Genomic DNA, 21,852 nt, shown 5'->3' on the forward strand with positions numbered 1-21,852 from the left:
TCTTGCTGCTTTTTCAATGTCTCCATCTTTTTACCAAAATCATTTTTTGTTATGGCTAACAAGCTGATGTCAACATTTGTCTGTGCAGATAGCACTCCTAGACCGATACTTTAAAGAGGGAGATGGGTTGGTGGGTAGCACTACCTAACTACTGTACTATTATTGGGCAGCCAATATTCAAAAGATTTTAATATGTCATCACAATCCAAGTATAAACTGTTGTTTTATGGAAACGCATTCCTGCTGCTCATCCTCTCTTCCTGCCTTAATTTGTGCCCTGCAAATCCTTTTTCCCTTCTAAATACATGTCAAACCCTGTTGTGACTTTAAAAATATGAAAACAATTTTGTCAGCATTTTAAACTTTTCACTTCTTCGCTATTGGACCCTATTTGTAATAGCCACTTATTCTTTCAAGCTTGATTCAGCATTTGCCTCGTGGAGGGAGAGGGGACTCAAAATGTTTTACTGACCTGTCCGTGGATAGGAACTTTGCCAGCTTCAGTAAGCTTGCAGCCAAATTTAATTTATCTCCCTCTAGTTTTAACGCTATTTTCAAGCCTGTAGTTTTATTCACTTGCACTGTCCATCCTTTCCTCAACTACCTCCAAGTATGTTTAAGTTACCTAACTTGCCTTCTTGGTGTCATGTTAGCTGGTGTTCTTAATAGCTCCCTCTCATCAGGTGTTCGCTCCTTCCTCTTCAAATCTAGTGTCATCATCCCTCTACTCAAAAAATACGAACCACCAGTGACACCTTTGTCCTTGCAAATACTGATTCATTCCGCCACATTCCAATCAATTTTTGCACTTCTCCTTAGCAGCCTTTGCACAGTCGACCGCATCTTCCTCCTCCATCATTCTTACCTGTCAAATCATAGCCAGAGAATCACCTGCAGTGGTTTCATAGAATCCCTACAGGCCATTCGGCCCATCGAGTCTGCACTGACTCTGACAGAGTATCTTACCCAGGTCCTCTCCCCTGCCCTATCCCCGTAACCACACACATTTACCCCGCTAATGCATCTCACCTACAGATCTTGCGGCACTAAGGGGCAATTTTTTTACTGTGGCCATTTTTTTCACCTAACCTGCACACCTTTGGACCTTGGGAGGAAACCGGAGCACCTGGAGGAAACCCATGCAGACACAGGGAGAATGTGCAGACTCCACACTGACAGTCACCCAAGGCTGGAAGTAAAACCAGGTCCCTGGCACTGTGAGGCAGCACGACTAACCACTGTGCCACCGTGCTGCCCCTTTCTACTCACACTGTTGTCTCTGGAGTTTTCGATCTATCCTGATCCCTCTTCTCATCTGCATATTGCCCCTTAGTGATATCATCCAGGAATGCAGCAGACTTCTCGCAGATGCTGATGACACACAATTCTATTGCCCTGCTGTCTTTGATTTGCCTCACTGCTTGGTCAGACATTTGGTATTCTTGCCATCAGGTTCCAAAAGAGAACTTCAGAGACAGTGGATGTGCTGGATATGATTTTCCTAAATTCTGGAATGGTTCCAGCAGAATGGAAGTTATCAAATCTAACTTTGCTATTTCAGAAAAGAGAGAGAAAGCAAACAAACCATAGGCCAGTTAGCTTGATATCAGTCATTGGGTAAATGCTGCAATCACTTATTAAGGAAGTTTTAACAATGTGCTTAGAAAATCTTAGAAAAACTTAGTATGATTAGACAAAGTCAATAGGGAAATAGTGTTTGACTTTTTTTTGAGAATGTAAGTAAAATGAAAGTTAAAGGGGAACTAGTAGATATTATATACTTGGATTTGCAACAGATGTTCAATAAGGTGCCACACAAAAAGTTAATAAACAAGACAAGGGCTCGTGGATTTGTTGGGGTAATATATTTGCATGGATAGAGGATTGCTTAATAGTTAGGAAGCAGGGATAAACAAATCATTTTCGGCTGGCTGGGGCTAGTGGTGCGCTGCAAGAATCAATGCTGAGGCTTCAGCAATATACAGTCTATAATAATGACTGAGACTGAGTAATGTATTTAAATTTACTAACAATACAAAATTAGGTGGAAATGCAAACTGAGGAAGACACAACAAGGCTGCAAAGATTAAGTGAGTAGACAACAAGGTGGCAGATAGAGTATAATGTGGGAAAGCATGAGGTTATTCACGTTACTGATATAGAATATCACTAAATATATCGTAAAAAAGCAGGATATTTAATAAAAAGGATGTGAAACTTCTGAATGTTGAGTTGAAGTACATTTGTACAAGGATCACAAAGTTAGCATGCAGATGCAGCAAACAATTAGGAAAGCAATTAACCTGTTGACCTTAAATGAAAGTTGGGATGGAGTATGCATATAGGGAAGACTTGCTACAACTGTACAGGGCCATGGTGAGGCCATACCTACAGTGCAATTTTGGTCTCCATGTTTAAGGAAGGATATACTTGCATTGAAGGTGGTCAAGTGAATGTTCATTAGTTTGGTTTCTAGGATGAGGGGGTTGCTCTTTGAAGGGAGGCTGAGTAAATTGGAGTTTAGAAGAACGAGTGGTGATCTTGTTGAAATATATAAGATTCTGATGGGGCTTGAAAGGATGGACACTAAGAAGTTATTTCCCTTGGCTGGGGAATCTAGAACTTTGGGTGCAACCTCTGGAAATGGGGCCAATTATTTAGGACTAAGGCAAGGAGATTTTGTTTTAGAATAGGATAGACAGCTTTTTAGTGTCTTGGAATCGAGTGCTATGGGGAACTGACCAGGTAAGGCCGATAATCAGCCATGATTGTTTTGAATGGCGGAGCAGAATTGAGGCGTGGTATGATCAACTTCTGCTTCTATTTCTTATCCTATGAGCAGAGGATTTCTTCCAACCAATTTTTGGGAAAACCGAAGCCATTCTCTCTGGACCCTCCAAAAATTCTGTTCCCTGGCCATTGATTTTGTCCCTCTCCCTAGCAATTTTCTAAACCTGAAGCAAACAGTTTGCAACCTCGGGAATGTGTTTGACCTAGAGGTGAACTTCCTATCACATATTAGCTTCATCACCAAAATTTGGCTAACCCCATCCCTCCATTCAGCTCACCTGCTGCTGATGCCAAGATCCATGCTATTGTTACCACTAGACTGGACTATTCCAAAGGTCTCCTGGCCAGCCTCCCATTTTTCACACTATAAACTCCTAAAACTTTGTTACCCATATCTTAACTCACTCCAACTCTTGATCATCCGTCACCTATGCTTGCTAGCATATGTTGGCTCCCAGTCCAGCAACACCTCAATTTTAAAATTCTCATCCTTGATTTTAAGTCCCACTATGGCCTCTCCCCTCTCTATCTCCTTGTCCTCCTCCAGCCATACAAGCCTTTCAGAAATCTGCACTTCCCAATTCTGGCTTCTTGTGCACTCCCAACTTTACTACCACTGGCTGCCATATTTTTAGCTAAATCCTAAGCTCTGGAATCCCCCTCCCTGTACCGTTCTGCAGCTCTCCTTTAAAATGCACCTTAAAATAACATTTTGACCAAGCTTTTGGTTATCTCTCTGAATATCTCTGTGGCTTGGTTTCGAATTTTGACTCTTTTGGAAAGCACCTTGAGAGGATTCACATTGATAAAGGCACAGCTATAAATGCTAGTTGCTATCCCTTAGGTTGCATATCCATTAATAAGCTGATGCAAATCACTTGATCACACTGTATACAGACTTCAGTTTGCAGTCTTAAGTTGGCCGTTTTCTCAGTACTCCCACTTTCGACTTTCTGTTTTACAAATTTTTTTCTCAATCTTCGTAAGTGTTTCATGGCCAGAGTTTTGTGATGCAAAGTTCTGCTGTTTTTCTAAAAAAAAAATAAAAAGCTATAGTTATGTAGAAAAACAATTGTGATTTAACAAGTCAAAATATATATTTCAAATGCTATTTAACTTCAAGATTCTGAACATTGTAACTTATTAAGGAGGTAAATACTACAAAATGATTAAGTCACCATTGCCATATACGTAAAAACTTTAAGGGAGTGGTTGTGCCTCGAGAAACATTTGGAAGAGTGAGGGGAAAGACATGAAAGCATTCAATTGTGTGACGAGGACTGAAAGCAATTGGTAAAACTGCTATTTGTTTTTGTTGATATAATTAGTATGGTGGAAGTATTAAAAGGATTTTAAGAACAGTGGAGGCATTTGATTGAATTGTTGTTGCTTGCATTCTTTAGAGAAGAAAACCATTTTGATTTTCCTAATGAAGATTTCAAAAGAATGGACTGAAAAGATGAAATGTGTCTACTTGCAAACTTTGTCAGGATAATTGCCATTTTCCTTTGAAATGGTTATAAATTAGTTCTGGAACTCCAAGGTGAAATTGATAGCTAAGGCACATAATCTGTATAGTAATTAACTTAATTATATATAATACATAGAAATATGCTCATTTTACAACATCTTGAACTGATTATAGACCAAATAGCCATAGATGAGTACATAGATACAAAAGATCTCCAAGTCATTTGACTGAAGACATTTTGAGTTTTGTCAGTAGGATACGTAACTGTGCGGTTAGTCTGTAACACTACATTCTGCACTCTCTCGTTTCCTTCTCTGTTTTGTCAGTAGGATACGTAACTGTGCGGTTAGTCTGTAACACTACATTCTGCACTCTCTCGTTTCCTTCTCTGTGAATGGTATGTTTTGTCTGTATAGTGCGCAAGAAACAATACTTATCACTATGTTAATACATGTGACAATAATGAATCAAATCAAATTTAAAAATTATTGTATTTTCTTTCAGCAAGAAGTATTTTAATATGTTACAATAGTATTACAACAAATGGTGACAGGCTAGGTCAAAGATCTTTAGAAATACTGCTAGTATGGTGTTTAGTGCAGTTGTTAAACTTAAAAATATATCTCAAGTCAACTCCACTCAGTCAGTTTTTGATCTAATGAGGGGTATATGGCATTAAGAAATGCATTAAGCAGCAATTTCCAGTGCAGTTTCGTTTTGATCTTTCTACTGACTGTCTTGAGAGAAATTAATACATTGTATCAGGATATATTCTTGAGGTCCACCTACACTCAAGTGTTTACTTTAAACATTGGCTATTGGAAATTGGAGTGCCTTTATTTGTAACGTTTGAAATGTATCGTAGTTAACTTTCCTGAAGCTGTCATTGGTTTGTCAGAATATGAAAAACTTTAAACAATTGTGATACAAATAAACTCCCAAGTTTGAGCCTATCTGTTCTTTGATTTAGAAGTTATTTTAGGAGTTTGAGCATGATGGGTAAGTTGAGGTATCCGTCCCTTGGTTCTTGTGTGATATTTGGGATGTTTGGTCACCATCTAAAGTAAACTGTACGGGAACAGTTTGGTCATGAAACGTGTTGGCCAAAAATTTCCATTGCTGGAAAGATAAAGTTTAGGTCTGACCTAAACTTCAACATTAGAACTCTTAAATTGTTATGAAAATGTACGATAGAGTCAACTGCTGCTGTGCTGGGCAACCTTAAATTTATCAGAAATTTGAGTTTTTCTACTTTAATTACAACAAGCAACTTCTACTGAATTCTTACTGCTTTTTATAGATCCTTCTTCAGCTCTGTATTGGTAGTTGTCTGATTACACTTCTCTGAAGCAGCTTCAATGTATTCTTGTGTTAAATTACAATATAAATGCAAGTTGTTTAGATCAATTTGTTGGAGGTGGTAAGTATTGATGAGATTAATTTGATTCCTTTATTTAAAATAACATTCATGACTAAATCTCACCTGGAGGCAGCACTTGGACATAGCTAAGAAACTTTTAACAAAAGGCAATGGCACTAATAAAAAAATCAGCATATCTCTTGAATAAAGTTGAAATATATTGATGTTTGAATGCAAGTTGTGTGTAATTCTTGATATAAATTTGGGTTGGACTTTTGTACTTGCGTTCCTGGTTTTTCCCTTTCCTCCTTTCCCCTGAACATGCTCCTTCCCTGCGTCAGTATCGTTCCTGTGCTCAAGAATCTGAATGCACAGGACAGTTGATTTAGTTGCAATTTGAATGTTTTAAATGTGCACAGTTTGGATTTTCATACTGATTCTGAGCTTATCTAGACATTGGTCCAGATGAGTAATTGAAAAGGAATTGGCTTTTTTTTTTGTTTCTAATGCTAATCTGTTCATTTGCAGGTGGCCTTAAACACAGGTAGAGAACCTCCTGCTATATGGAAGGTACAAAAAGCTTTGTTACAAAAATTTATGCCTGAAATAAAAGATGGACGGAGACAGTTCTCTGCGACCAACAGCGTGAGTGGAATCTTTTAATAATTATCGATATAATTTGAAGTATGATCAATGAAATCGTTTTTTTATTTAGAATTTTTGTGTTACACACATTTTAAAGGTAGCATTGAGTAAATTTTCATTTGTCCATTATCTTGAAACATGGCTCAATGAAGTTTAAACAGGTCTGTTGCTTTTAAAGAATCGACTTAAAATATAGGATATTCTAAATATGTGATATTCTAAAATCCATTTTAGACATGTTACGGGGCAGTAAAGAGAGCTGCACTCTCTTCCACATCCACATGTTGTTTGTTTTGTCAATGATTCATGTTGACACTGGCTGTATTTCATGAAGAGTGTCCCATTTCTTTGGCTAAGCATATTGTTATGGGATCCAGACATGCCTCGTTGTCGGGAGGCAGGGAACTTCTACTCCGAGCATGTGTTGGGAGTCTCTGCACATGTGTGGACTATGAACAGGTTGAGCATGTGCAGCATAGAGTTTTGGAGCTCTGTGTGCCTGCAAGAAGAGAGAAAGAAAGAGTGAAAATTGCAATCATGTGACCAGGAATGGAGTGCAATAGTCGGGAAGAGTCCATAGGCAGGGACAGGGAGAGGTCCAATAAGAGAGAGCCGACAGGTAAGGGTACCACTTAAGCAGAAAGAAGCAGAGAAAGGCTCCAAGGGGCTGCAGTTAGCAGATTTTAACTGATGAGGGCTTGGGAGAAACCCTGGTAATCAAATGAAGCAGAAGAAAGTTGGTGACTGTGCTGTGGGATTTTGGGGCAAAGGTATCCCTTTGGAGCAGTGCTCTGTGTGGCTGTCGCTGAAGTTGTGCATGTGGGTTGGTGTTTGTGTGTATACTCAGGAATACAGGGAAACAAACACTGGAAGCCCCCGACCTTGCCTGCGACTGGGATTCTCCATTGCCGATGCAGTGAATGGAGTTTTGGCTGAGTGTCGAATTCTCCATTCTCCCTGGCAGCGGGGGCGGGCGAATGAAGCCGGAGAATCATGCCCAAAGTCTCAGGAAACGAGATTAAAGCTTTGGAGGGTGGCTGTTATTGATATAATCCAAGTTGGAGCAATAATTTGGAGAGAATTGTAAGGTGAAGACTAGAATCCGTTGTGAGAGAGACAGAGGCCGCGATTCTCCCATCGCGACTCGCAACTTTTCTGGCAGTTCGGGGTGGGAGATGCGCATCGCCGGCCTTGTTCCGGGATTTGCACATGCGCCGGGAACACATGCGTATCTCCCAGAGCCGGCGAACAATCGCCAGTCAGACCACGCTGGAAACCAGCGGGAAGGCAGGTAAGTAATTTGAATCTTTTTAAAATGTATTTTAAATATGTTTTAAATGTGATTATCGGGAAATTTCGGGTCCCAATTGAATCTCCCACCCCACCAGGAGCACTTCATTCCAGCGGGGTTTAGACTAGCTCCCCATGTTCGGGGAACTAGCGGGAGACCCCGCCGGAATGAAGGGGGGGGCAATCGGGGCCCCTAAAGGTAGTGCTCCCTGGACATGGGCATCGGGCAGTGCCAAGGGGGGGGCCTATTGTGGGCAGGGCCTAGGGATGATTGGTGGGAGAGAGTTCCCGCTGCCACTCTGCAGACAGGATTGGTCTGGGATGGAGGGAGGACAGCGGTTGTGGGTGGGTGGTCTGCCAGGGGTGGTCTGACCCCGAAGGGGGTGGCGGGGGGGGGTCGCCACTGCTGGGGTGGGGGGGGTGCTCTGGACATGAGGGTGCTCTGGACATGAGGGTGCTCTGGGGCAGGGGGGGCTTGGTGCAGGCCTGGGAATTGTTGTGGGGGATGGGCTGGAGGGGCAGCACTGCAGTGGTCCCAGGCTGGCCAGCGATCGAGCTGGCCAGTAAACAGGGCGTCTGACAGACTGGGACCACTGCGCATGCGGAGAGTTCCAGAACTGTCAGACTCTGGCACAAATAGGCCCTGCCCTCTGGGTTTTTAATGAGATTCACGACTGGGACCTCTGCAGTGCACAGAGTGCGGAGATTCGGGTGAGAAGCTGAACTGACAAAACAGTCGGGATCCAGAGCCGTCTTCCTGCCAGTTCAGTGCTTTTGGGAGAATTGTGGCCAGAGTTTCAACTAGATTGGTTGACTCTGAGTTTACAGGCATCTGGGTGGGTTGTTGAGTAATCCATAGGATCTGGCTTGGTCGTATTTGCCATTTATTGTGCAGTGTGGTTTGTTTGACCACAATTTGCCTGTTGGTTCAATTGTACCTCATAATTAACCCGAGTATTAGAGTATGCGATAGATATTGTAATTTTTTAATCTTATCTTTTGTATAATGATTTGTCTTTGCTTGTTGAAACCCCATGAAATCTGGTCACCCTATTATAGAAAGGATATTATTAAACTAGAAAGAGTGCAGAAAAGATTTACTAGGATACTACCAGGACTTGATGGTTTGAGTTATAAGGAGAGGCTGGATAGACTGGGACTTTTTTCTCTGGAGCGTAGAAAGCTGAGGGGTGATCTTCTAGAGGTCTATAAAATAATGAGGGGCACAGATCAGCTAGATAGTCAATATCTTTTCCCAAAGGTAGGGAGTCTAAAACTAGAGGGCATAGGTTTAAGGTGAGAGGGGAGAGATACAGAAGTGTCCAGGGGGGCAACTTTTTCACACACAGGGTGGTGAGTGTCTGGAACAAGTTGCCAGAGGTAGTAGTAGAGGCAGGTACAATTTTGTCTTTTAAAAAGCATTTAGATAGTTACATGGGTAAGATGAGTATAGAGGGATATGGGCCAAATGCAGGCAATTGGGATTAGTTTAGGGGTTTAAAAAAAAGGGAGGCATGGACAAATTGGGCCAAAGGGCCTGTTTCCATGATGTAAACCTCTATGAAATTGTGGTTTTATTCTCCTTTAAGTACTTTGTATCTCAAACTTTGTACCTAATCAAATTCTGGTCTGGGATCATAGAAATCATAGAAACCCTCCAGTGCAGAAGGAGGCCATTCGGCCCATCGAGTCTGCACCGACCACAATCCCACCCAGGCCCTACCCCCACATATTTACCCGCTAATCCCTCTAACCTACGCATCCCAGGACTCTAAGGGGCAATTTTTAACCTGGCCAATCAACCTAACCCGCACATCTTTGGACTGTGGGAGGAAACCGGAGCACCCGGAGGAAACCCACGCAGACACGAGGAGAATGTGCAAACTCCACACAGACAGTGACCCGAGCCGGGAATCGAACCTGGGACCCTGGAGCTGTGAAGCAGCAGTGCTAACCACTGTGCTACCGTGCCGCCCCAATTGCCTGCATAACACTTATAAAACTTTTAAGAAGGAAAATGTTTTGTTGTCCTTTTAACTTGTTTACTTACAAATTGAAATTTCTTATACCTAACACAGTCTTCATGATTTCCCAAATGACATGCTTCTGTTGATTTTATTTCTACAAATGATCCATTTAAAAGTACCACATTACAAAAGTCACTTGGAGAATCTACTGTTCGGCACAGTACGGCACGGTAGCACAGTGGTTAGCACTGCTGCTTCATGGCTCCAGGGTCCTGGGTTCGATTCCCGGCTCGGGTCACTGTCTTTGTGGAGTTTGCACATTCTCCTCGTGTCTGCGTGGGTTTCCTCCGGGTGCTCCGGTTTCCTCCCACAGTCCAAAGATGTGCGGGTTAGGTTGATTGGCCAGGTTAAAAAATAAAAATTGCCCCTTAGAGTCCTGAGATGCATAGGTTAGAGGGATTAGCGGGTAAATATGTGGGGGTAGGGCCTGGGTGGGATTGTGGTCGGTGCAGACTCGATGGGCCGAATGGCCTCCTTCTGCACTGGAGGGTTTCTATGATTTTTCTATGATTTTTTTTTCTCTATGTGCTACTACTATTGTTAAATTCCTTGGGCATTGCTTTTTCAGATTTCTACTCTTGCAACCCTGAAAGAAGCAGAATTTGTTATACATGTGAAAGTTTAAATTTACCCACATTACCATGCCAAGCATTCCAGTAACTCCCCAAGACCAAACTGCAAATAATGGGACAGCAGACAAGTTGGTGGGATCCTGACACTAATATGCTTCATACATCAAAGTTTTACAACTATTCACTCTTTCCTCTTCAGTCACTGGTGATCACAAAATTGCTCATTATTGATATCAAGTTACTAGGTTTAAATTTTCCAATACAATAGGATACCTGAGGTGGTTGCTAATTAGAGAGCATTTATCTATTATCAAGCATAGAACAGTACTCTGTATTTGTTTAAGTATGAAGACTGTTCTATAGCATTGAACAGAAGAAATGATTAAAAACAAGAGAATAGAAATAAGAATGTTGTGATCATACTTTTTATATACTTTAGCGAAATGACAACTTTAAAAAATACTTTGACTTTTGCATATTGACTAACTTGTAGATGGATGTACATAAAGAAGTTGATCTGAAATACTTATCTTTGCAAAATATTTTAATTTTAATTTATAGTATCTTGGATACTTTGGAGATGCAAAAACCAAATATAAACGGGTGTATGTGAAATTTATTGAAAATGTAAACAAGAAGGATTATGTAAGAGTTTGCTCCAAAAAGCCACAAAACAGACCATTGCAAACTTTAAGGTATGGAAAATGTTTTGATTTGTCTATTTTTAGCACATGAAATTCTTTGAGAGATTTTTTGCATATTGAATATTAGTATCAACATTGCAACACTTGCTGAATTTCTTCCCTGTAGTAGGAGTGGCGAAGAATGCCAATAAAACTTTACTATATGGAATGTTAATTATCAGCTAAATCTGTCATGAATTTATGGTTTTCACCAACCTCTCTTTTCCTGCGTCACATTCCTTATACAAAGTAGAATGTAAATCTTGTAACAAAAACAGAGTAATAAATTATTCTGCTATTCACTATCCAAAATGACCTGACAAACTCTTAGTTTTGAAGTGCCATGTCAGGTGGCAGTCTTTTATCTTCAGTAAAAAATAAATGTCTAATAAATTTTCCACCATCAAAAAAATAAATATATATTTAAGTCACATATTCTACGTCCACTATAACTTATTATTTTGAAAGAAAACTTGGGTCTAGATTATGATGTGCTACCATGTTGAAATACTTCAACCTAGATCCAACCAATTTTATACGTTCTTTAAAAGTGTCTGTTAGCAAATGTATTGATGTACCAAGTTAATTGTATGTCTATCAATGTAATGGTAACTGTTGAAGATAATTATTTATGTAAATTTACATATATCTTTCTGAAGGAATCATTTTAAATGTTTGAAAGATTCAATTAAAAGTCTATCCCATCATTATTATTTCTGAATAATTAATGCGTACTCATCCAATCTGAAATTAATTTAGAACAGCATATTAAATGTTTTTTTCTTCATTCATATCTTTGCCTTCAGGCATAACCAGTCAAGGATGGGATCTAGTAATAAAGTCTCTGCCAGTAACTCTGCAACATTGAAAGGTTCAACAGCAAAATCCAAAGCTAGGTCAGTTAAACAAGTTAAACAAGTAAAGGCAAAGGCTGAACCACCACCCAAAAAACGAAAGAAATGGCTGAAGGAGGAGTATTCATCCCACTCAGAGTCTTCTCCTGAAACTCAGAGTGATGATGAGGATGGTAAGATCTTTTTACATTTCTTTATTTCACATAAGTTTTATTATATGAAGTAATAAAAGTTTTATTATGTGCATAATCTCTAAATAATGTAATCCCCGAAAAGGCACAAAGATTGGTTTTGCATTTTCGGTTATTAATCATTTAGATTATTTCTTAAAATACTTGATTTGTTAAGTGTTATAATATAACTGCTACAACAATTTTATTTTCAAAACCGTGCTTAAATGATATTTTGCGAGGATTAATATAAATTCTGTGCAGTCTTTTGTCACATTGTAATATCTGAGTTCAGGATGAAAAGAGGCCATTCAGTTAGGAGTCTGCATCCGATTATCTTTCACAGAACTGGTGTATAGTCTGCACATGTTCAAACTATTTCAAAACAACACCAATCCAACATGTATAAATAAAGATACATTACGCTTGCTGATTTCCGTTCTTATTAAATTCCTGAAACACAATACCAATATATAAGTTGTCTTTTTGGTCACTAATTATAAGAAATAAGATAAATGTAATTTAGTATACAAGTTCTTGTTTTATAAAAGGAAAATTTACCTTTTACACTCCAGGTGAAGGATGTCAGAATTGGGAGTTAAAATCTTTTCTCAGTCAGTGTCAGTTTGACAGCTGCAGAGTAAAGCTCCACTCAACTCTAATGGAAAAATGTAATTTATTGCCAATCCCAAAGAAGCACCCCTACTGTACCGGTATAAATGTTTCCACTTCTCACACCAGGATCCTTCACTAGCATTGCCAATTAGTTCTACATGCCCACTAAGATGTAGCTTATGAACCAAACTCATTACAGATCTGTACATCTGGAATCTCAGCAGTCTGGATGGAATTAAGCCCAGACCCTAGAGGTAATAAAACAGGATTTCCAACACAATGAAACCCATTCTAACAGCTTGTCAACTTTTGACACAACCAAGCGCTTTTCAAGTTATAAAGGTGCTTGTTCCTATGCTAGTAATTACATCCTCAATCACAAACTCCACCCATTCAAAAATGCAGTGTTCCCGTTGTTATGCGCAAGACTGGTAGAGATTATACTTGCGTTTTCTTTTGATCTTTATTCTCTTTGTTTGGGTGTACGCCTCTATATTGAGTTTAGGAATTCAGTATGGGAAATTAAAGATTAAAATTTAGTTTAAAACAATGTTTCTCCAAAAAGCAGAGCAATGTCACCTTAACATAAGTTACTCAGCCAGAGCCCTCTTGTTAGTCAGTTGATAAAGAAGGTGCCTATCGCTAACAAAACTATATCCCAGCAAGATACCAAAATCTTCAGGAAGGAAGGAGAGAAAATTGACAATGGAAGAGGAGGCTGTAGCAATAAAAATATAAACAGGTATTTAACAAAACTTCACACATGCCTTCTTCTTCAGACAATAGATTCCCTTTGAAAGTGAATACACAGGGGAGAACAATCAAAAACCTTCAACAAAAAGCAGGTTTGCAAATTAAATATGTTTTTCCTCCTGTATTGTTGCCATGGACTATCGTTTTGTGATTTTCGCCCACCCACCCCACCCCCAACAATAAAATGTATGCATAGTAAAACTGCAATTGGATGAAGAAGCTTCTCTGCAGCCCACAACAACAATCAGAAAATTTGCAGCAGTCAGAAGTGGGAATGTTACCTAATATTCTCCCCTCTAACTTAGAATGATCAGCAATCAAATTTAGGCCCTTTTGATTTTTAGTTCAGTTGAGTTTTTTTGCACATCTGAGACATTGTGGGAGTCATTATAGTATTTTTAAAGCTCTGAAGAGTTGGCAGTGCTTTATGATCTTTTATGATATGTTTCCAATGTTTATATTTGACAGCCTGGTAAGATCTTTTCCCAGTTGAAAACATTTTCCTTTGACATTGTTGGTTATTATCTGAAAATTTTATCAGTTATCTTATTGCATCATTTTTTAAAACATTACAGCAGTCCTATCAATGCCTACTTTTTATTAGTTTATATTTATCAGCTTTAGCTCAGTGATAACATTCTTGCCTCAAAACCATTGAAATTCAACCTCAGACACTTAGTTGACACTTCGGCACTGTTCTGACGGAGTAGTGCACCTTCTGGGGTGCTATATTTTGGATTAAAGTTAAATGGCGATCTCACTCGGATGAACATTAAAAAAGAATCAGTTGGCATCATTCAAAGAGCAGTAGGGGAATTTTCTGCAATGTCCTTGTCAACATTTTATCTAAAGGATTTTGAAATTGGCTATAAAGCACTTTAGGATGTTTTGAGCTTGTGTCAGGGACCATATAAATGCAAGTTCTTTAAAAAGTTCAAACATTTGTTTGGTTACAAATTTGCTTATTTTTACGAGTAGACTCATTTAGTTTTGTGGCATAACTTGTAAGGTTTCCTGTATATTACTGTTGGCTGAGACCACTGCAGCTAATTTTCTACATTTATCATGCTCAACTCTGGGGGCCGGTGGGGGGGTGGGGCTGGAAAAAATGAGTTCCAAAAAATGTAAGATGATAACTATGACAGATGGAAGTTGTTTCCTAATTTATTAGCACATCATAGCACATTACAGACATTATGTTGAAAAATATTTATTGTCTCGTATAGTCTTGAGGTATAAAGAGTAATGCAGGGAGGGACACCAGCAGACAGGTTCTGGAAACCTGTAGGCTGTGGGAAATCCAGTTTGTTGATGGAATAGCTGTGAGAGCCTCCAATTAAGAGGTTAGAATTGTTGGAGGATCATTAAAAGCTACCATGTTTCATTCATATGTGACAACCCATTGATGTGGGAAAATGTACATTCTTTATTGTTTCTTTTGTTTGACCTAACTGAATTTGGTCATTACTATTGTACATGATCCATCGTTATCAGGTCCAAGACAGACTTCATGATATTACAAATTTTAAAGTGTATTTTAAAATGAACACAACCATTTTTATGATGGCCAGCAGCTTACCATGTGACTTTGGCAACATCCATCCAGTCAGACCTGAGAATCAAGCAAATACCTAATTAAGATATGAAGAAACTCGGCCACTTGTGAAACGTAAGTCCTTTTGTTCAGGAGTAATTGAACAGAACAATGGTATACCAGCTGATTCGTCTTCCTGCCTTCACCATGGACAATAGAGACATCTAACTCTGTGGCTGGTTAGCCGAATATGAAATGGCTCTCATTGACCTTCCATTGTATTGTGGTGGCACCTAATCCCAAACATAAAGATCAAGGCCATCTCAAACTCTCAGGGTGTGAAAAACTACAACACAAGATGTGTATCAATCCAACCCACCACCTGTTTTGGAAGAAGGACTTGTCACAGGTTACATGAGTAAGTCAGTATATTTGTTACCTGCTTTAAAAAGAATAGCAGAAGCTATTCTGATCAGAAACACCATGACAGATACCATCAGAAATACCACCTAAGCCATCAAACCAGCTGCAAGCCAACTATGTAACCACAATACAAAAACTATACTTTGGAAAAGGGAGAAGGAATTTCCCCAACCTGTTCCACTTACAAGTTCACCTGAGAGCTGACAACCTAGCAATTCAACTACAAGAATCCTAGCATTTCACGAAGAATCCTCTACTTTTACCTGACTTCCACTCGAGTCTCGGCATCAGTTCACTATGGCATCAAATCAGCTAAGAATCTACAGGCCTGCTACAAAAGAGACTGAACTCCTTTCAGCTTGTGATTGTATTGTTATTTTTCCTAATCTGTATCTTCTTATTTGTGTGTGATTGTATTTGTGAAATGTTTTGTTAAACCTCCAGGGTAAGAGTGTGATAACAAATAATCATCTTTATTTTTAAATTCACAGAAACTTGATGCTAGAAATTATTTAATTGGAATAAGCCCCACTCTAAGGATTAGAAAACACACTAACCTCTCATAAAAACACTGAGCACAGGAAGCAATAAAACACACAAACTCTGTCCATGACATTTGCTGTAAAAATAAACTTTGTAACAAGCCTTATCTAACCAAGATTTGCACAACAAAGGAATTAAAGAAGTCTTAGCAAGCAATGTTAATATCGCCCAGTTTGCAAGGTGTTGTGAATATGTACCTAGATTATAACATTGAGCAAATAGCTACAGAACAGTGTGTGCAACTAATGTAAGTAACTGACATCAATGAACACAAGTAGGTATCTATGGTAGATCCTAATTTGCAACAAGCTCCGCAAAGGATCCGGCCCAAAGGACTTGTTACTTTTCAGCTTCCTGTCAAGGCCATAAGACATGAAAAAGTTCATAAGCTGTTTAAATTAAACCTACCTCGCTGCTCGTTTAAAAATTGACTTTCCTGGATCAAAAATAGACATGAATGCTACAGATCACATGATTTTCAAGTTGCCTGCAATTCTAGAAACTTCCAACAGTAATTACAGGATACCCAACCCTTGTCCTTGTGAAATCTCACACCTATCATTGTTTTGACCCATTACAATCAATGAAGCAATGGAAAGACAGACAATCTATCTCCCCAGCCTGGAATTGTAACAATAGAGTTGGAGAGCCATCAAAACTCATTATACCTGCAGAGGTGCATCTATCTCCTGAGGTGGGTAATGGATTTTGACCAGAGCCACACAAACTGATTTGCCCTGAAACTGACTCATCAAAGGACAACACCACATGACCTAAGCTTCTTGGGCCTTGGTCTCCAGGGCAAACTGCTGTTAACATCCTGCCTATTAACACCAAAACAGGACTCAAGACTGACAACAAAGTCTATCTCAAGTCTAAACCTTGAAGTCTGATTCTCTGGAAGATTCCTGCTGTCGTCTGTAAAATGGACCAGGTCTCTGTATACCAACCTCATCTTGCTGCATCACCACCAACTTTAAAATAATTCCACAACTCCTGCTTTCAGCAAGATGAAACTGCTGAAATTTAACTCCTATAAGGAACCCTCACTCTGATGTTTTGGACTCGATATCATTTGTGTGAAATAATATCCCTATTATTGGATTTTTTTTGTTTTAAGTTATTCCTCGTTGTAAAACTCTTTTCTTTCCTATCTCCTCCTTATGTGCTTGTGCGTGTGTATGTAGTTGCAATGACCATCCCCTGGGTTTGAATACTTCTGATTTAACCCTAAAGAGAGTTTGCTGCAAGTCACTTTAAAATACATCATAGCCTATTTCAAAAGTTAAAACACCTTACGGACAGACAGTAAGGAAAATAGAGTTCAGTTTGTCTCCTCTCCTTGTCTATAACAGTCCTATGAAGGTAAATGTCAGCCTAGTCCCAGATGACCATTCAGTCCCCTATGAGGGGGAAGCTGACTGGTGGTGACATAACTTGAGGATCACCACCCCTCAGGCAAGAGACAAGGTTCAAAAGGCGGGCCTTCATGAATAACTTTTAAACCTGTATGGGAATGGAACCTGCTCTGTTGGCGCCACTCCGCATCGCAAACCAGCCAATTGAACTAACCAACCCCCAACACAAGTCCGATATAACAATAATGATTACACTTTTTTTAAACAACAAACATAATTGGTTGTAAAGTGCTTTGGGATGTCCTGTGGTCATGAAGGGAACGTAAATGCAAGCCTTTCGTTCGTTTAGTGTACTTTGCCACACTGATTTCGATAACCTCCAACATATTGGTTAAATTATAAGTCTTGATCTAGTGGAACTGCTCCAGATCACATTGGTAACTTCCCATAATTGGCACCACCTAAGAAACACCCAACTTTGGGTCCCCTCCCTCTATCTCTCTTTAAATACTTTAAAGAAACACAACTTTAAAAGGAAAGGTAAGTTTGTGGGGAGTACTTTTGTCATCTTGACAGTCATCTTGGTTCAGCCAGAAATAGCTTGCCTTTGTAGCCGAGGTTGAAATCCCATATCACATTCCAACACTGTACCAAGGGAGTGTTGCATTGTTGAAGGAGTAATTTAAACAATCCATTTAACCAAAGCCTCTTTCTGGTGGTTTAGGACGACATAGAATGCATGGTACAGTTCAAAGATGAATCTTGGTATTTTTCCCTGAGCTAGTATCATAGAAAAACATAAACTAGTTAGTCAATTTGCTGTTTATGTGAACTTGCTGTGCAAAAATAGTTGTCCTATTTTACCTACATTTCAAATTAAGTTTACGTGAAACGGTCTAAAATAATAAATTAAGTCATTTGTATTAGTGCCTTATTTCTTAGTTTTATTGCTTTTTTAAAGGAAACAAATGCGACTAATTTCCAAAATGGGAACATTTCTCTCAATGAGAACCTTGTTCTCTGGTAAGTCGATGGAGCATTGTCATGCATTGTCTTGGATCTATGTTGTAACCACCGATACAGAGGGAAGAGGCTTGCTGCAGGGCTAGCTGACTCCAGAAAACAACAGATCTCCTAGCATTTTACGTGGTTTGGGGGCATCTCCTGGGTTGGTTTGTAGTGGAGCTGCTCCAGATCATATTGGCAGCTTCCCATAATTGGCATTGCCTGAGAAACACCCAACTTTGGGTCCCTTGTGCTGCCAGGAAATTTTGTTTTTTGAGAAATGTAGATTGCCATTTCTTTATACTGTTTTCTTTCATGAACTTCTCCACTTTTCTCCTTTATAACTTGAGCTTCCTTCCTAAAACATTTTCATGTAATATTGAAAAACAATTTTATTACTGTTTCCTGCACTTTTTTGAAAAACACTCTCGAAGTTGCTCTTCCGTTTCTTTCCATGTAGACTTTGAATAGATTTTTTTGTTTCAATCTGTGGTATTTAGGCTATTTGGGCTTTACTGGATATATTTTCTTTTGATTATGTGTTTGTGTTGTGTATTTAAAGACTTTTTAATCAAGCAAAATATCTTAGTAATTAACTTATTTTAGCTTATTCCTCATTTTTTAAGTTTGGTTCATGTTTAACTACTAATCGGTTTGGATCCTTACTGCTTCTGATGGTCATATAACACTAAATTTAGTCATTTTTAGGTCACTTTTTTTCCTTTTATTCTGAAGAACCCAGTTCATATGCAAGTTCCCTAAGCAGGATCTATAATGTTGTGAACAACCTTCTAAAATGATCGTGCTCACAGCAGTAATAAATGGATTACTGAGGATCTCCCCAGCCCATGTTTATCTGCTTCACTAGTTAGTAGCTAAAATGACAGCATACAGAGTTCCACGGAAGGTAGCGATAAAGGGAAATATGTATTTTCCAGAGACGATGACAATAAATGGAAATATTTATTTTCTCACACCTGTTTTTAATTACTTGAAATCAGCTGAATTAAGTACTTAATTATCTATTAACTTTCTCCTTTTAGTGCATTCTGCTTTGAGAGTATTGCTCGCCATTAATGTTGAGCTTCCCATTGCAAGTAGAGTGGAGGTGTTGCACTCTATTGACTTAATCAAGTGATTTGAGCCTCTGGGATTTCAGTTTAAACAGTTCAGAATACCCAAATTTTACTAGATTCAATTATAATTGTTTTCATATTATTGCCTTTACTCGTATACTAATTTTATTGCTGGATGTTAATATTTCATTGGGAGCTTGTCTTTTCATGCCTGGAATTCAATTAATGGGTCCTAGCTGATTTATAGTTCCAACCTGAAGCTTGTTGCTGGTTGATCTAAAGTTTACTGCATAACTGAGCAAAGTGGCAGTCACATCTGGGCTGTATGCACATTTGCTGTTGGAAATGAAAATTTATCTTGATGCAGTATCGATATTAGAATTGAGGCATGTTGCAGTAAATAGAAATATAGAAACTAGGAGCAGAAGTAGGCCATTCAGCCCTTTGAGCCTGCTCCGGCATTCAGTGTCATGGCTGATTCTCGATCTCAATGCTATATTCCCACTTTCTCCCCTTACCCCTTGATGCCATTAAAATCTTTTTAAAAATATTTTGAATACCTTAAGTGACTTGTCTTCCACAGCCTTCTGTAGAGAATTTCAGTTTCAATACCCTTTTCAGTGAAGAAATCTTTCATCATCTCAGTCCTAAATAGTCTATCCCGTGTCCTGAGACTGTGTCCCCTGGTTCTACATTACTGAATCAGGGGGAAATATCTTCCCTGCATCTAGTCTGTCCAGCCCTATTAGAATTTTATACGTTTCAATCAGATCTCCTCTCATCCTTCTAAACTCTAGTGAATACAGGCTCAGTTGAACCAATCTCTCCTCTCCTCGTAGGACTGTCCCGCCAATCCCAGTATCAGCCTAGTGAACCTTCGCTGCACTCCCTCTATGGCAAGTATATCCTTTCCTAGGTAGAGAGACCAAGACTATGTCAGTACTTCCGGTGTGGTCTCACCAAGGCCCTGTGTAATTGCAGTTAGACATCTCTACTTCTGAACTCAACTCCTCTTGCAATGAAGCCCAACGTAGCATTTCCCTTCTTAATTGGTTACTGCACCCGCCACTCCGCTTTCATTGACTATTGTTCAAGGACACCCAGATCCCTTTATGCATTCCCACTTCGCAATTTAGATAATACTCTGCCTTTCTGTTTTCCACACCGAAGTGTATAACTTTGCATTTGGCTGTGTTGTACTGCATCTGCCATGTATCTGCCCACTCACCGAACGTGTCTAAATCGCCTTGATGCCTCCTTGTGTTCTCCTCACAATTTTGCAGAGGAAGCATTTCCTATAACGGCAATGTTACACCTTTCCAAAGAATACCTGATGGTGTTACTACAAAGAGGATGTCCATTCTTTAGCCTCATTTCAAGCTCAGTGCAAACTTAAATTGATAAAACCAGAAAACTTTACTGGTTTGATGTGTGGAGCTTCTATTGATATATTTTGTTAAAGAAAGTATTTTACTGAATCAGCTCTTATAAAGAGATAATTTTCATGGACATTTTCATGAAGTTGCAATCGTCATTATTGTAATGAATCAAGATTTTGTAGGACAGCTATCCTATTGTGAATTTAGATTATTAGTATATTAAGTTAATGTTTTAATTGGAGGTTGCCATTTTTAAATTGGAAAATAATCAGTAGATTGCTGAAAAATGGATAGAGGAGAAATTTTTCATGATTGCAGCAGGTTCCGTTTTGGCATATGGTTCCTAGATATATTTTGTATATTGAATGAGCACAATTCTATATTGATAAATTATATTGTATGTATTTGTTTGGCACACCTTGCTCTGGATGCATTGCTAATACACTTGAACAAACACCAATGTAGCAATGGCTATTTAAACATATGCCTAAGAATTTACAAATTTAATGCATCATAATTAATTATGTATTTTAGAATGCCCTGTGACAACTCCATATGTAACTCGCTTCCTGAATACCAGAACAATGAAGGAGACATTTAAGAACTACGTGGAGCTACTTGTGAGTACAGCCTTGGATCCGGACATGATTGAGGCATCAGAACAAAGTAATGGTAAATATGGATTTTTATTGGTGATTGTAGTTTTCACCTCGTAACATTAATAGATGGCTCTGCTGTCTACATTGTATAATGATGTGGAGATGCCGGCGTTGGACTGGGGTAAACACAGTAAGAAGTTTAACAACACCAGGTTAAAGTCCAACAGGTTTATTTGGTAGCAAAAGCTTGTGTGGCTTTTGCTACCAAATAAAGCTGTTGGACTTTAACCTGGTGTTGTTAAACTTCTTACTACATTGTATAATGCAGGGATAAGGAGAAATTAGTCTTGTCAAAGCGAATATCTGTCATTTTATAAATTTACTCTTTCTTCCTGTCTGCATTTTTTTTTGCCGGCCCACCCATCCTTTTGCAGGTGCATTTCTTACTATTCTTCAACTTTAGATGGCCAACTAAGTTGTACAAAAATCCGCTCTGCAGCCAGATATTAGGAGATACCTGAGAATGGGCTGAGTTGATTTTCATTTAGGTTTGCTTAGGGCTCAGGAGAACAGAACTGTTCTGATTGTCCCCTCCAATTTCACAGCAAAGATAGGAGACGGAATTCTCCCCCAAAAAATTCGAAATGTTGAATTCACGGGAAAACTGGAGTAATTCATGCTGGTTTTTCAGTGCGAGTTCACACT

At 39.0% G+C, this 21,852-nt stretch overlaps 1 protein-coding gene across 5 annotated transcripts in view; it reads left to right on the top strand.

Moving 5' to 3' along the window:
- Positions 1 to 21,852, top strand: part of qser1 (glutamine and serine rich 1) — a 151,849-nt gene that overhangs the window by 115,312 nt on the left and 14,685 nt on the right. For 3 of the 5 annotated variants that reach the window (XM_078220944.1, XM_078220946.1, XM_078220948.1), the window contains 5 exons: positions 6,150 to 6,266; positions 10,717 to 10,850; positions 11,645 to 11,865; positions 13,257 to 13,322; positions 21,083 to 21,220. In XM_078220944.1, coding sequence (XP_078077070.1) covers positions 6,150 to 6,266; positions 10,717 to 10,850; positions 11,645 to 11,865; positions 13,257 to 13,322; positions 21,083 to 21,220 — 676 coding nt within the window. The remainder of the gene's footprint in view (positions 1 to 6,149; positions 6,267 to 10,716; positions 10,851 to 11,644; positions 11,866 to 13,256; positions 13,323 to 21,082; positions 21,221 to 21,852) is intronic. The other 2 variants (XM_078220945.1, XM_078220947.1) reach the window with 1 other exon arrangement.

This window comes from Mustelus asterias, chromosome 9, assembly GCF_964213995.1.
Source record: "Mustelus asterias chromosome 9, sMusAst1.hap1.1, whole genome shotgun sequence".
NCBI classification, from domain to species: domain Eukaryota; kingdom Metazoa; phylum Chordata; class Chondrichthyes; order Carcharhiniformes; family Triakidae; genus Mustelus; species Mustelus asterias.